Source organism: Rhinolophus sinicus, linkage group LG01 (genome assembly GCF_036562045.2).
Source record: "Rhinolophus sinicus isolate RSC01 linkage group LG01, ASM3656204v1, whole genome shotgun sequence".
In the NCBI taxonomy this organism is placed as follows: domain Eukaryota; kingdom Metazoa; phylum Chordata; class Mammalia; order Chiroptera; family Rhinolophidae; genus Rhinolophus; species Rhinolophus sinicus.
The window spans coordinates 45,266,976-45,282,284 of NC_133751.1; the positions used below are offsets into that span (position 1 = coordinate 45,266,976).

A 15,309-nucleotide genomic window follows, 5' to 3' on the forward strand; every position below is an offset into this window, starting at 1 on the left:
AAATGGAATGCTATTCCATGTTCATGGACTGGAAGACTCAACATAGATAAAATGGCTGTATTACCCAAAGCAATATACAGATTTACTGTAATACCCATAAAAATCTCAATGGCACTTTTTCAAGAAATAGAACAAAAAAATAAAAAATCATCAGATGTGTATGGAATCACAAAAGACCGTGAGTAGCAAAACAATCCTGAGAAAAAAGAACAAGGCCAGAGGTACCATACTCACTGACTTTAAATTACACTACAAAGTGACGATAATCAAAACAGCATGGTATTAGCAGAAAAACAGACACACAGATCAGTGAAGCAGAATTGAGAACCCAGAAGTAAACTCACATTTATGGGACAAATAATTTTCAACTAAGGAGCCAAAAACATACACTGGAGAAAAGAAAACCTCTTCAATAAATGTTTCTGGGAAAATTGGAAAGCCACATGCAAAAGATGGAAACTAGGCTGCTACTTGTCACCATACACCAAAATGAACTCAAAATGGATCAAAGATCTAAACATAAGACCTGAAACAATAAAATGCATAGTATAAACTTGTGGTTTTTTCCGATATCTGGGTTCTAAAAGAAATCTTTGGAATTAAGAGAAAAACAAGCTGAAAAGGAAGAAAAGCAGAAAACAAAGAAAATAGAAACAAGTGCAGAAAAGTTGCGTAAGCTCTTAAAAGAGGAGAAAAGGTAAACTATAATATTCAGTATTTTTGACTTAAAGCAACTACTGAGTTGAACCAAAGCTCCATATGGAGGTAAAGTAAGTAAAAATATAAAAGTATTTCAAGTCATCAGGAACTGTTCTTAGCAATTATGTATACCACAGTTTTTTCTGCAAGAGATTAAAGAACATGGAAATCTAAGGCTGAAAATGTAAAAAAAACAAATACCTTAAAATTAAGATATATAATGTTATTTTAATTTTCTGTGTTTTAGGGAGAAAATGTTTTAGAAATAGAGCAGTGGGTCTCCACTGGGGGCGTTTTTATGCCCCAGGGACATTTTCCATTGTCACACTGGTGGAGTGCTACTGGCACCTAGTGGGCAGAGGTCAGGGGTGCTGCTAAACATCCTACGGTGATATTGTAGGACCCCCTCCACTCCCACACTGCCACCTACCCTCCCAGCAAAATTCCAGTAGTGCTGAGGTGGAGAAACTATGCAAGAGAGGTAGCCAGATATAAAACTTCAGTTCTTTCCTTTATGTGTTCAGGTTGTCTTGTTTTTAAGGTAATGTTGGAAATGTCACTGTCTTTCAGAAATGGACTTGCTTACAGTGATACCTGTCATGTACACAAGTATTTTTTCCCAGAAGTAGTGCTTGATGGTAAAATTGGATCTTACAGTAACTAAAATTATAATTGCTTATCTAAGTCACAACTTTTATGAAATCTTTAAAGAAAACAAAATAGAACTAAAATCTTTATGGATAATTAAACACTGATGAGTTAACTTACCTCTTTAGGCTAAAGAAGAAAAGAAGAAAATCAACTTCTTCCTCTTCAAGTGTTTCTTCTGCTGATGAATCAGTTTCTTCTTCATCATCCTCTTCCTCTTCTGGTCACAAAAGGCATAAGAAACATAAGAGAAATCGTTCGGAGTCTTCTCGAAGTTCCAAAAGGCATTCAGCTAAGACATCCTCAGATCAGATAGATCAGAATAGGAAAGATGACTGGTTCCCAGTTCCAGCCAATACATCAGCATCTTTTCTTAACCAAAGACACGAAGTGGAAAAACTACTGGAAAAGCAGGATAGGGTACCGCATCAAAAGAAACAGGTAAAAGAGAAAGATAGATGCCCTCTCTCTTCATCTTCAGTTGAAATTCCGGATGATTTTGGAGGTAGGTCTGAAGAGCCAAGAGACTTTTATAATAGTTATAAAACTCAGGCAAGTAGTAGCAAAACAGAAAAGCCATATAAAGCAGAAAGACATGTTTCCAGTAAAAGAGATTCCTCAGATTCCTTCTCTAGGAATTCAGAGGACAAGATTAAAATGTGTGGTTATAGAAAAGTCGAAAAAGACATGGAGGGAAGAAAAGAGCACTACAGGAGGTGGGAGCCAGGCTGCGGGAGGTATTCCACTTCCCCAGCAAGCTCTGACTATTCTTCGAAGTCAGTAGAAAGATATAAAAAATATACTTATTCTGGATCACGTGATTCCAGTAGACATGAGCAAAGATATCAGTTAAGTAAAAATCAAGGAGCATATGAAAGAGAGAGTAATTATGAGGAGGATGTTAAAACAGAGGTTCCAGAAGATGATGGACTAAATAGCAAAGGCCATTCAGAAAGTGAAGTTAAAAAAAATTTACCTCAAAATTTACTCAATATATTTAATCAGATAGCTGCATTTGAGAAAGAAAAAGGAAATAAGCAAAAAAATTAAAGGGATTCAGCACCATTATACTAAAGGCTCTTAAAAGTTTGGGGCCTTTTAGTCATAACAGTCCAACGCAGAAATCTCTGCTCCTAAAGTTATTTTATCTGTACAGATTGCAGAAAGCAAATGCTTTTTAGCTATTCTCAAAGTTTATTTGTTCAGGTGTAGGTCCCCTTTCACAGCTTGATTTTTACGCTTTTCATATATATACGTGTATATACGTGTATATATATGTGCATATATATATATATATGCACATATATATATATGTTTATGTACAATATTTCTTTGATGATTTAAACTTCACTTAAAGATAATTCTGAAAGTATTGTTTCTTCATTGTGTTATGGTGTATGAGAATTCCTTGGATCTATCTTATCCTTCTGCTTGAAAAATATTAAATTTGTGATCTGAACACTTGGGTCATTTTCCTCAAAAATTATTTCATTCTCTTCTGTTAAAAGTTCTCAGCTTTTGAACGAAATACATTTGAATGTTACTCAAGCACCATTTTATAGTCATCATTTGTTTAAATATTAAGTTTTTTACAAAACTTTTATTTTAAAATGGTAGACAGATTATCTTTCTGATCTAATTGGCCTCTAAAGCCTGATTCAATTAAAAATGGTTTGTGTACCAGCTTAACAAGTACCTTAGGAGTAAAGCCATGAAAAATGACTAGGGGCCCATTTTTCATTTCTATTTATTTATTATTTTTACCTTATCACTAGCAGTATAGTCCTAAGAAAATTTTTAACTTTAATATTGGCAAGAGATAAACTATATTCCAGGCAAGAATAGATCAGTATAGAAAATCCTTTTAGCAGAAACAGCAGTGGCAAGGACAGCACTATAAATCTGGTTTTCTCTAATGGAAAGAAAATTAGGAAACTGTCCTAGTATTGCAAATGTCCAGTTGGGAACACACTGGGCATGTGTTAAATAGTCTAGGGCTGTCCTGGGTTTCTGTTTTTGTTCCTTGACACTTCCTCTTCCCTTGATGCTTCCCCTGATGCCTCCTTTCTCAGGATCTGAATAAATGACCAGGCCAACAGAACCTGCTTTTACTCAAGAGTAAATTCCAGCAACTAGAGCTGAAAAAGGAAGGGGCTTGGATTGTAAGGATCCTTCCCAAATTATTGAAAACAGTATAGTATATTATTTGGGAGACAGAGATAAAGAGTCATAGGTGCTGACTTTATAATGGTCTTTAGATACTCTTTTCAGTTTAAGATTCTAGACACTGTAAATGATAATTGGCATTTAGTACGATCATTCATGGTGACACTGGATGAATGGATTGGGGAACGGGAGTATCCATCTACAGAGGTCTAAGAGAATGATAAAGGAAGACACTTTCAGTCCTTGTTCTGTCTCACCATTCTTGCCAACAGTAAAATATCAAAACTTTAATTACAACTGGGTGTATACTACTTGTGACCATCAGACTTTAGTGAGGGAGCCTTATGATATAGCTAAAATTTGTTTTGCAATGGAGCAGAGAAAGAAACTGGTCCAAAACAAAAGGTAATAGGAGGAATTGGTCAGTCACTCGAGCACTGGTCTTTCCACCAAGAAACCCAGGAGTCCCCAGTTCTTTCTGTGTATTAGTAGCTCTGGTGTCATCTCTACATAATCCTACATAGTGGTGTATTTAAGGAGTGAAAACTCACTTGGCAAAGCCCTTGCTTGACCTTTGGGAATTCCTTGTACAGCTTCAGAATTTTATACCATTTTTGTTTAATAAAATCTCTGAGCATTGCTATCAGCCAGCACTGATTTCCCAAATATCTTTGTGGCTTACTGTTATATTTAGGTACCCAAAAAAGGCAGGATAGTACCTTATACAACAGCCTGCCCGGATTTAGAAAGTCCATCTTCCCCAGCGCTCTTTCCTGGGACATAAATTTAATCAGCGTACACAAGCCAATCTCTAAGGATGTGTTCAGGAAACCTATCACAGCAAACAAATATACTAGGGATATACTTGTCAAGAATCCCTAGTGATACCTTCAGCATTTTTTTCCCTTAAAATCATTATGTCTGTAGTTTATACATACCCAGGCTGTGTCTTGGTTTCCTTAAGTAGATGACTTTCTAACAGGTGGGTGTTACTGTAACTCCCAATTGAGATGATGGGATTACTCCCTTGTCTGACCATTTAGCATTATTATACTGAAGTTGGAACTGTTAACTTTATTTAAGAGTTAATCATAGACTAGTATGCTGGCTGGAGAACCTAACTATTCCATAAATACTGCGTTAGGCTTGGTCGGTGACTCAGTAATAGGCAGAAGTTATTGTGCAGTTCCTATGTGTCAGGCCATGTGCAATTTATATGTATTACCTGATTATTTCAGTAAACTTGCAGGTAACTTACTGTCTGTTACAGATGAGGAAAAAAGCATAGAGAAGTAACTCCCAAGGTCACAGCTACCCTGTCTTCATGGAACAGTATGTAATATTTCAAGTTCCAAGTAATTTACAAAGTAATAGGCAGAAAATAAGAATTTTGGTGAAGTATAAGATTAATAACAATCAGTTTTTAGAGCTGATAAATCTCACATATTAGATGTTTCAGCCAAAAAATTGCTTTCCAGCTTTTTTACCCATTTTATTCATCGGACTTGGCTATGCCTTTTGCTGATTGTTTCTAAATACAGTAATACTTTCAAATAATCAGAAAAACACATTACTACAGTTACTGCCTTTTAGAAGGAACTGCAAATGACAGTTCTAAACAATGACAATTATATTTTTTTCCAGGGTTTGAAAGAGACAATAATCATTTAAGTACTTAGATTCTAATACATTTATTTGAAAACTAGTTTAATAACATTATACTCATATTCCACACTCTTCCAAGAGTTAAAAGTATTGGGCACGTTATGATGAAATATTAACTAGAACAACTAATTCACCTCCATTATAAATTATGGTCCACCTCCATTATAAATGTATGGAATTCCTATTATAAATCAAATCACACCTAACTTCCTTTAAATTGTTAAATCAAGAAAGTTTTGAAAATACATTCTTTATGCTTGGTTGTATCTTGAGAGCAGAATCTTTAACGTGTTTGACTTGTTGAAGATCAGAGTAGACTAATTCCTAAAAATTTTAAGCTGCATTTTTATTGATTTAGTGTTTCTCTTTCCTATCACTTGTTTTTTTGATGAGGGGTGAGGGTAATGCTATATTTTAGTTAAAAATTTTTTAATTATACCAAAAGAAGAAACTAACAGATTTCTCCCCCAAAAGTCTGGGAAATATGTTTCAGTAAAGAAAACCTAATTTCAGGATCTTCTAGGGTAAATGAGGATTGGAATACTGTTGTAAAGTATAGTACAATGAATCTGTAGAAATTTCTTCCTTAAAGATTCTGTGATATCTTTCAGGAAAAAAAAGAATGAGTAGTTTCAAAAGTGTATAGTTTCATAGCTAGTGTGAAATAATGAAGCAAACTATTTTCTGATACAACGAACATCAAAATTGACAGTGGAAAACATTTTCCCTATGCTTATGTAACCTGTAGCCTTGTTAAAATCTGCTATCACTGCTTTCCCTCTATGTGAAGAAGATAGTAGGAAAACGGATAAAATAATTAAACATTTCTTTGGCTTATCTGGACCCAAATTGCTTGACGTTTTTTTAACTATCAGTTTTCACATTTTTCCACTGGATAAAATTTTTGATCATTTCATTTTGTAACACTGTTTCAGTAGTACTGTATATCATTTACAGCATCCAAGAGCATAGAGTGGAATTTACTATTTTAAAACTGAAATTTTTGTTTTTGTGTGTATAACTTGTTCAAAAGAGATAAAATGTTTACTTGCTGGTTTTTTTGCTTTTACCATTACTGGAGCTACTGCTACCACTAGTTGACCTTGAGGAGCTGCCAGTTGATAACGAGTCTGGGAAGGTCATCTCTAACACTTTAATTGAAGTCTGAGAAGGTGAAGTACTTGTGGTACTCCTAGATGACCTAGAAGAAAAAGCAGAATTATTGTAAATTCACTTTAAAATCTATATTTTAATAGAGACCCCATAAAAATTAATGGCAAAAGATAACATAATCCCACAAGTAATTAAAGAGATCACAAAGTACATAATTTTAATAATTAATTATAAAAGTATGACAATAAGAAGTAATTAGTATTTTTAAAAGGAAAAGTGAATGAATATAAGAGTTTCAAATCAGTAAAATGTTCAACAAATGTTTTTGTATGAGAAAAACGTTTTCAACTAATAAATTTAGAGATGGAATCATTAAGCATTAAAGACCCACAAAAGTTAAGCATAAAGGTAACACAAATGAGGGATATGGGAATTCGGGTGCTGGCAAAATAATTAATAGATTTTACATGAGAAGAAACTGACAGACTTGTTGACAGGAAAAAATGATGGGATCATTTGAAAAATCATAACTAGCCATACCATTTTGAAATACTAAGTTTTAAAAATATATGTTTTATGAAAGTACAAGGATGTTCAAGTAGGGTTTCCAGGCAGGAATTCCCACCTGTTCTCAGGAATTTTTTTCACTTTCCTGTTCCCAAATCCCGAGAAAAGTTGGTCAGGAAATCGGGGAAAATCGGCTCCTTGAACCCATTAATACCCACAATGGGAAATCAACATACTACTCACAATGTATCTTATAGACATTTTTCCTATTTATTATTAGGGTTTCCAGGCGGGAATTACCGCCCATTCTTGGGGCCTTTTTTTGCTTTTCTGTTCCTAAATCCCAAAAAAATTTGGTCAGAAAATCGGTTCCTTGAACTCAGGTGGTTGGTAGTATCAGCCATCACTTTGTGAAAACGATTCATCGTGGAGAACAGAAAACAGTTTATATCTTGGGATTCACGAACAGGAAAGCAAAAAAAATTCCTGAGAATGGGCGGGAATTTCTGCCTGGAAACCCTATGTTCAAGTGGTTGCCTACCATGTTTATGTAGAAAGTTTTAACTTAAACCCTGTGTTTTAGGACATCCCTTTTTCTTTGTGAAATCTACATGGACTAATGAAAAATAAGTGGCTACTGAATATAGGAAATTGGAAATTTAAAATTAAGATCATAATAATTTTTATTTTGTCAGCAAAGCACAAGAGTTTTAACATCCCTGATGATAGAATTCTGTATAACACTAAACTACAGGAGTAAAGAATAATTTCCTTTTCAGCAAATTAAAACAGCATAAATAAAATCAGATCCTATTTAAAATGTTATAGTGTGGTTTTAATCATAAAAATCATACTCCACGTCTCTCTGCATGTAAGTTGTTGCCCTTTTACGGTTAAAAAATTCTCCCCCTACTCAGGGTTGACCATGCTGGATGTAACCTCCAAAATTTCACTCTGCTTCATCCTATTGAAATAGCTGGTAGTCACAAAACACTCATGCCATTATGGAAATGGTGACACCAGACAGGTTTGAAAGGAAGGTGCTCTGCTGTCTGCATCTGACACTGATACGGGGTAGGAAGGATGAGGAGAGCTACAGCAGTGTATTGGCAGATCCAACAGGTGTGGCGATGGGGAAGTGGCTGGGTTCACTTAGTGTAGCAGCTGTGATAGTTAAGCACATGATTTTTCTAACCTTCCACTTACCTTGCTGATAATAGTGAAGTCTGTGAAGGAGATTTAGAACTCTGACGACTGCCTTTAATACCAGCTGTAGGTAGTTCTAAACCATTCTGGAAGAATAATCAGTAGCAATCATTAGTACCACTGCATTTTAGAAGAATATTTTTCGATTTCACTTTATGATGAATGCCAAAAATTACTTTCATGAAGTATTTGAGAAATATTTAACTAGAAAGTAGTGTTACTACCTGTTGGAAGCATGTTTGAAGGATGATGCGGATCTCAGCATTTTCTTCTGTGACATCAACTAACATTCCATCAATGATCTTGTGAAACTGTTTCAATTCACGAAGTTTGATGTCTTGTTCTTCCAGTGTTTCATCTTTTGTGTTTTTCAAAAGACGGATTTCCTTGGTGAGTTTTGCACACTGTTGGACAACAGTAGTCAATTATATAACTATTTTCCAGAACTTAATATTTTTTAATGATGAAGGAGGATTTGGTTTTACCATTTGGAACTTCAAAAAATGTAAATAATCAATACCTGTTTAGTTACTCTCTCTAACTTGGGTTTTTGCTCCTCTGTTTCTTTACTTAGTTGAAGCGAATAAGCCTGCTTCTGTAGTAATGTTTCTTTGACGTTATTTGTAAAATGTTCTATAACTTTTGAAGTATTTTCCATGCTCTACAGAAAATAAAATGTTAACATATTAGAATCAAAAATGACTTTTATAACTTGCCATTTGTCAAATATTCATTTAATTTCAATTCATTTATTTTTGTATATTTACATTCTACTGGAAGATAAATATAATGCTTTTATGGATTAAGTTATATATAATTCCACTGGAAAGTATTTTTATGGTATTTGGGGGAAAAATAAACCAATAATTATTAAAAGCATGCAATTTTTCAGAGATTCACAATTCATATCATCTGTTCCTTCAACTTTTATTAGGAAAAAAGAAATCTAAATTTGATGTGAGCCTGCTTGTTTTCTCTTTCGGTGATGTGCTGCTTTAGTAACTTTCTACTAGATTATTTTTATCTTTCAAATTTTTTTTGTTGTTCTAAGGAGCAATCTTTAAGGTGATCTTTAAGGAATTAAATGAAATAAAAGTACATTAAATAAAGGTTAGTGGATAGATCATAGATCATAATTAAGTAGCCATGATTGATCCACTAACGAGTGATGATCAGAAGTCCATCCTGTGCTTCACACTGGGATTTTAACTAATTTAATGCTTTGGTCACTTATTTTTTCTCGTTTAAACATGAGACTTTTACTATCTACGTACTTCTCTAAAAAATTGTCGTCTTTGCACACAGTAAACAAGAAAGATATAATAATGATAGTTAACTTCTACTGAAGGCCTAGTACTAAAGCCTGTAGAATTTACCTTGATATCTTCCTGTAGCTCTCTGATTTGTCTTTGTTTGTATCTGTATTTTTCATCAATAGCTCTTTTTTGTTCTTCTAGTTGGATTTTTAGTACATACTCATCACCTACAATTTAGAGAATTTTTAGTTAAAATTTTTAACATACTGTGTAGAAAGCAATCTTAAAGTCTTACATATATTTAAAGTTGTAATTTTTCTTACGAAAGGTTAAAATCCGTATGTCTACTTACTGAAAAACAGTATGGGCATATGTAGTAGCTATGTCAACAGAAAACCATTAATAGTGCTGGTTTCTGCAGATTTGAAATTAATCCCCTAGAGAAGTGATATGCCATATCACTAGAACTAATAATGGAAATAACGCCTTAGCACTTATTTTAAGGGGAAGGAGGAGTAGTGTTTCTTAATCAAACATGGTACGTTTTTTGTTTTCCATGTCTCACAGTGTCCCCTTTTAAAAAATAAATGACTACAGCTTTCATTGCATGTATTCATAAAAAAATGTTAACTCCTACATACTAGACGGAGTCACTATTTTAAAAGATTGTTTATAATTGTTGTTGCAGCTGTTCAGCACTTGCAAGGTGTTTTCTAGAGCGTAGATTTCTTTTTCAGCTTTGTTGATCTTAGCATCCAAACAGTCACCTTCCCTTTGAAGTTCTTCTTTTTCTTGAGCAGCCTATAAATTACAGAATAGAACTGATTAAATAAAAGTAATGGTATTAGTTGCACAACAGTATGAATATACTTAATACTACTGAACTGTACACTTAAAAATTGTTAAAATGGCAAATGTTATATATATTTTACCACATTTCTTTTTTTTCTTTTTTTAATTAGAGAAAGATAATAGTGGAAATGTGGCTAGAAAAAATGAAGTCTATAAATTGCTGCAAACCAAAAATTCCTGAGTGGACATACTCAGTGACTTCCGTCTTACCTGTCATTGAGCTATGCTGTCTAGAATTGTACCCAAAAGTTCCAAAGAACTTCTCCAATTAAGGATTAACAGGGATCATCATAAAGTGAAATGCATATGTATTTAAAAGTGCCCCAAACCCATTTTTAGTCAAACACCTAATAATTTCATTTGTTAATGTATTCTTTCCCTAGGTGTGTGTATTTAAACCAGAATGTGGTCATTGGAAGTTTTCTTGGTGATGTTTCAATTCTTAATATTTTCACTGTTTTATTATGCTTCAAAATATGTTACACATATCTTTGTAGCAAACAGTACATAATAAAACTAAAGCTTCGCAAAAAAGTAAAGTTTTTAGATAAATTATACCTAATTCCTTTGAGTCTAGAATTAGCAGTGATTTCATTTAAAATATGGTATAGTGAGAGAGCTAGAATAAATCAAACCACTAGATTTTAGTTGCAGATTTCCTACTAGTGAGTTGAGTAACATTAAATCACTTCCCTTTTCTGAGTTCAGTTTCTTTATTTGTCAAATGAAGGGGTTGAATTTGCTCATTTATACAAATTTCTGATCTAATTCCACATAAACACCTCAAACTTCTAAAACTTTGATCCCATTTGCTTCTAAATCAGACCTTAAATAATATATACTTTTTATCCTGGATTAGAAAAAGCTGGTATTTGGAAGAAATTTTTATGTATACATTTATATCAATATTTTAAAACATTTTCTAGTAATTTCACTGGAAAGTTTCATTAAATTATCAAAATTGAACTGTTTTCCTTACAAAGTCTAAGAGGAACCTGGAAACAAGATTTGAAAGATGCCAGTTCTTCATTGGTTACTGATCATATTTTTCAGTCTGGCTCTTAACAGTCAAATAGTAGACTATATAAATGTCTAACCGCTATGCTGTACACCTGAAACTAATATAATATTGAGTGTCAACTGTAAAATAAAATAATTTTTTGAAAGACGTCAAATATTAAAAAGTACTAGGGTGGATAAAAGGAAAAACCAAACCATGTGTGTCCATAGACAAGACCAAAAACAAGTTATGGATTGAATGATTTCCCCCAAAAAAGATGTTAAAGTCCTAACCCCCAGTACCTCAGAATGTGACCTGTTTTAGAAATAGGGTCTTTGCAAATGTAGTCAAGTTACCATGAGGTCATTAGGGTGTGCTCTAATATCGTCTGATGTGTCCTTATAACAAATGGGAAATTTGGACACACACAGACATTCACAGGGGGAAGACTGAAGAGACACAGGAGGGCACCATGTGAAAATTAAGGCAGAGACCATGGTAATGCTTCCATAAACCAAGGAACACCAAAGACTACCAGCAAGCCACCAGAAGCTAGAAGTGTAGAACAGATTCTCCCTCAGCCCTCGGAACCAACCCTGCCAACACGTGCATCTCTGACTTTAGCCTCTGGAACTGTCACACAATAAACTTCTGTAAGTTAAACTGCCTAGCTTGTAAGTACATTGTTACAGCAGCTCTATCAAATACAAGGAGCCAGCAAACTATTTAAAGAGCAAGATAGTACATATTTTAGGCTTTATGGGCCATTCCATCTCTGTCAAAACTACTCATACTTAATACCACTGCTATTGTAGCATGAAAGCAGCCATAGACTACGTAAATGAATGAGGTGATGTATTGTGTGTTCCCGTGCTTATTGATAACTAGCGCTGGGCAGCATTTGGCCCAGGGTCTGTAGTTTGCATACCCCTGAAAAAAACACAGGAAACAGAACAGTAGTTGGCACTGTAACCAAATTCCTCTTCTCCAATGCTATAAACATGTGCCCATCAGGAAAGGTCACCTTGAAGGGAATGTAAAGAATATATAAGGAGGGGAAAGAATCTTGAACTGACTAAATTTACATCCTAAATCTACCTACCACATTCAAAAACAAAAGTGACTGTTAACTTCTAGTTGGCAAGTTTACATCTTTTCCAGCAGTGCAACTGCTAAAGTATTTTCAAAAAGTTAAAAATTGTTCTCAAATATAAAATGAACATGTGTCAAAGATTTTACTCAACTCATTAATGAAGGAATTAGTAAAATGTTTAGACAAGTTCAAAAGGAGAATTGGAATTAGTTTAATATACAGTCAAATGCTGAAATAAATTTGCTTACAGATAGGAAACTTGAATATCTTTTAGGAAATATAATGCTTGGGTTGTCTTTCCTACAGAGTATAAGTCAGCTGTATTTCTACTAGCCAAAATTCATTTGCATTGTTATGGACAAGAATCATATGCTTTTTACAATCAAGTTTTCTGTAAGTTAACAATGTATCCTTACAGAGTTATAAAATAGACTAGTCAGTAGAAAATCAGCCAAAGCTGTACACTACTACCAAATCAGGTAACCCCTGGAGGGCCCACCAGAAAATGCTGTGTGGTGTCACCATGCAGTGGCATCATTGCACACCCACTGATTGCTTTTGCCCATTTTTAGGCACTGGATAGTTGTTCACAACATAAGACACAATGAGTTTAGTTTTAAAGAAATAAAGTGTCATTTTTGCACATCTGGCACGTGAAGTGTTATGAGTAAAATGTTTATGCCACACAACAAAACATGGGAATATTAACTGGTAAGCTGTAGACCCTGGAGAAGGTGAAAAATGAACTATGGCATCAGGAAATTGAGAAAATAAGATAGCCTTGATTCATTTAACACATATTGGCATTTATTCAGCACCCTCACTGTGAATAGAAGGAATACTCTTACTTTTCCTCATAAAATTTGCCGTTTTCCTGAGAAGTGGATGATGATGATACTATTTTATTATAAGAGCAATGACGATAGCTAACATTTATAGAGGGCTCATTTTGTTCCAGGCACTGTCTTAGGGCTTTACATACATTTTCTCACTTCTCACAACAAAAGTAATAGTATTATCCTCGCTTTGCAAGTGAGGAAACTAAGGCCCCAAGCGGTTACCTAACATTCGAGGTCACTTACCTAGTCAGTGATAGAACCAAGATATGGTCAAAGGGATGCTAACACCAGTGCTTTTAGGTAAATCATCACAGCCCTTGTTGCTACAGAAACTTAACTACAATTGCAACATCTACCTTCTTCCAGCACTTAACAGACTAGAATCCACCTCTCACCCCTTGGAAACCTTCAAAACCTGAGAGGAGGAAAGTCCCATTAATATTGCGCAGAAGAAGCCTGAGGCGTTATTAAAAAGGTTTTGAGAGCCAAAACTCGTTTCTCATATAGATTGGGTAGACTTTTCCTGAGACAAAGTGGTAGGCATATCACACTAGTGTATGTGTGAGGGGCAACCTCAAAGGACTACAGCAGAAAACTTGGAAGATTAAGGAGAAGTCTAGGGGAGGGAGCATCCACGGGGCCATTCTCTAACGGTGTGACTTGGGAGATCTCCTTCCCACTCCTATCCGTGTATGATACAGGAAAAATGAGTTAAAGTTACAATTTCCATTCCTTCTTTTGGTTCTTTGAGGAACTTCCTAGACCTCTCTGTAAAAGAAATCACACCTGTTCAGGGTATTTTCTACATGGGGAAGTGGAATATAGTAGTGCTCAGGAAGGGAATTACATCCAGTTCCTGAGCGTTTCTGGATTTTCCATTGTAAAGATAACCATGATGGCAGACAACTCTGAAACATCAGAAAGAACAGAGCAGATTCACCTGATCAGTTTGTCTCCCATCTAATACGAAGGCAAAGGGACAGCTGTCTTCCTCTGGATAGCTGCCCTACAGGGACTACCGTGGTAAGTTGGACTGTAAGGTTTCAGAAGCAGTATAGCAGCTGGTGATAAGGTCGAGGGGGCTGGCCATATGCGTGAGTGGCTGTGGTGAAGTAAAGCTTTGAGCCTGAGGTGTTGTACAGGTTGTCACAGGCATACTAAAGGCATCCAGAGTGACAGTAGGTCTTAGGGTAAAAGAGATTATAAATCTTGAATACATGAGGGAAAATGACATGACACAAAGATGGCAAAAAAAAGAAAATGTCAAAGAGTAGTCCAGACCTCTCTTTGTCCTCAGGACTGGAGGTGTGTAAAACTAACAGAGCTTCAGAACCTCCATTAGCAACTCATGTTTTATGGCCCTAATTAAGTGCAATAGTTACCTAGAGTGCTGTGAAATTTCAAGTTTCACAGCAAAAAAAAAAAAAAATTTGCTATTTGGCCATTTTGGCTGTTAAAGAGCTAACAAAGAAAGGATATTTCATCCTATAACAACTGTATATCGATTAAGATTACCTTTATTACATAATAGGTCTGTGTTTTCTCCTCTTCTCCTTCAGGAGGCATCATAACAACAGTAAGAATTTCATATCTGTTCTTCAGCTTATCGATTTTACTTAGCCGCTCATGAAGCTCAGCACTAATAAGGAAAGAAAAAGAAAAACACTGAAAAACAAATAGTTTTTAAAAGAACTATAGTGTACTTATAGAAGACATTTGTATATTTGTTACTACTGAACTCAAACAGATTAAATATGTTCTTACTTTTCAATTTTATAATTCACTGTGAAGGTTCTCAAATTTCACCCTATTTGATAGGTGACTAGTTAGCCTGCCACAGAAGACACAAGATTCCTGAGTTATAGAAAAAGCACTTTATCACTTATGGCATGAGCTTCCTGTTTGCACTGGGGTCCCCTTGCTCCTGAAGTACGATGTGGGTGAGGAGGGCTCAAATGAATGCTGCACACAGTAGGTTTACATCACAGATGAAGAACCTCAAGCTTAATCTAAATATTTTATAATAGGAAATAAGCAAACATGCCTAACCTTTGCTCCAGAGGGAGATACCACCTCTAGCTTTCTGAGGCTGTTCACTATCCAAACATCTTTTAAAAGATAGTCTAATGTTAGTCAAAACCACAATGAGATATCCCCTCAATCTATTACGATGGCTACTATAAAAAAAACCAAAAAAAGTATTGGCAAGGATGTGGAGAAATTGGAACACCTATGCAATGCTGGTGGGACTGCAAAATGGTGCAA

General features: G+C 34.9%; 2 protein-coding genes across 2 annotated transcripts in view; one reads left to right on the forward strand and one right to left on the reverse strand.

The window, feature by feature from the left end:
• Positions 1 to 584: 584 nt before the first annotated feature.
• Positions 585 to 2,542, forward strand: TTC14 (tetratricopeptide repeat domain 14; the record flags this gene model as incomplete). Its single annotated transcript, XM_074333481.1, has 2 exons — positions 585 to 697; positions 1,476 to 2,542. Coding segments are annotated over 2 exons (1,035 nt in total), but the record flags the coding sequence as incomplete, so codon positions are not given.
• Positions 2,543 to 5,188: 2,646 nt separating this feature from the next.
• The window catches only part of CCDC39 (coiled-coil domain 39 molecular ruler complex subunit), a 39,131-nt gene continuing 29,010 nt past the window's right edge, over positions 5,189 to 15,309 (reverse strand). Inside the window, exons 14-20 of the mRNA XM_019737347.2 lie at positions 14,560 to 14,683; positions 9,902 to 10,061; positions 9,381 to 9,487; positions 8,525 to 8,665; positions 8,229 to 8,408; positions 8,005 to 8,090; positions 5,189 to 6,379 (exon numbers count right to left, since the gene is read on the reverse strand). Of these exons, the coding sequence (XP_019592906.2) occupies positions 6,223 to 6,379; positions 8,005 to 8,090; positions 8,229 to 8,408; positions 8,525 to 8,665; positions 9,381 to 9,487; positions 9,902 to 10,061; positions 14,560 to 14,683 (955 nt within the window). The 3' untranslated portion in view covers positions 5,189 to 6,222. The remainder of the gene's footprint in view (positions 6,380 to 8,004; positions 8,091 to 8,228; positions 8,409 to 8,524; positions 8,666 to 9,380; positions 9,488 to 9,901; positions 10,062 to 14,559; positions 14,684 to 15,309) is intronic.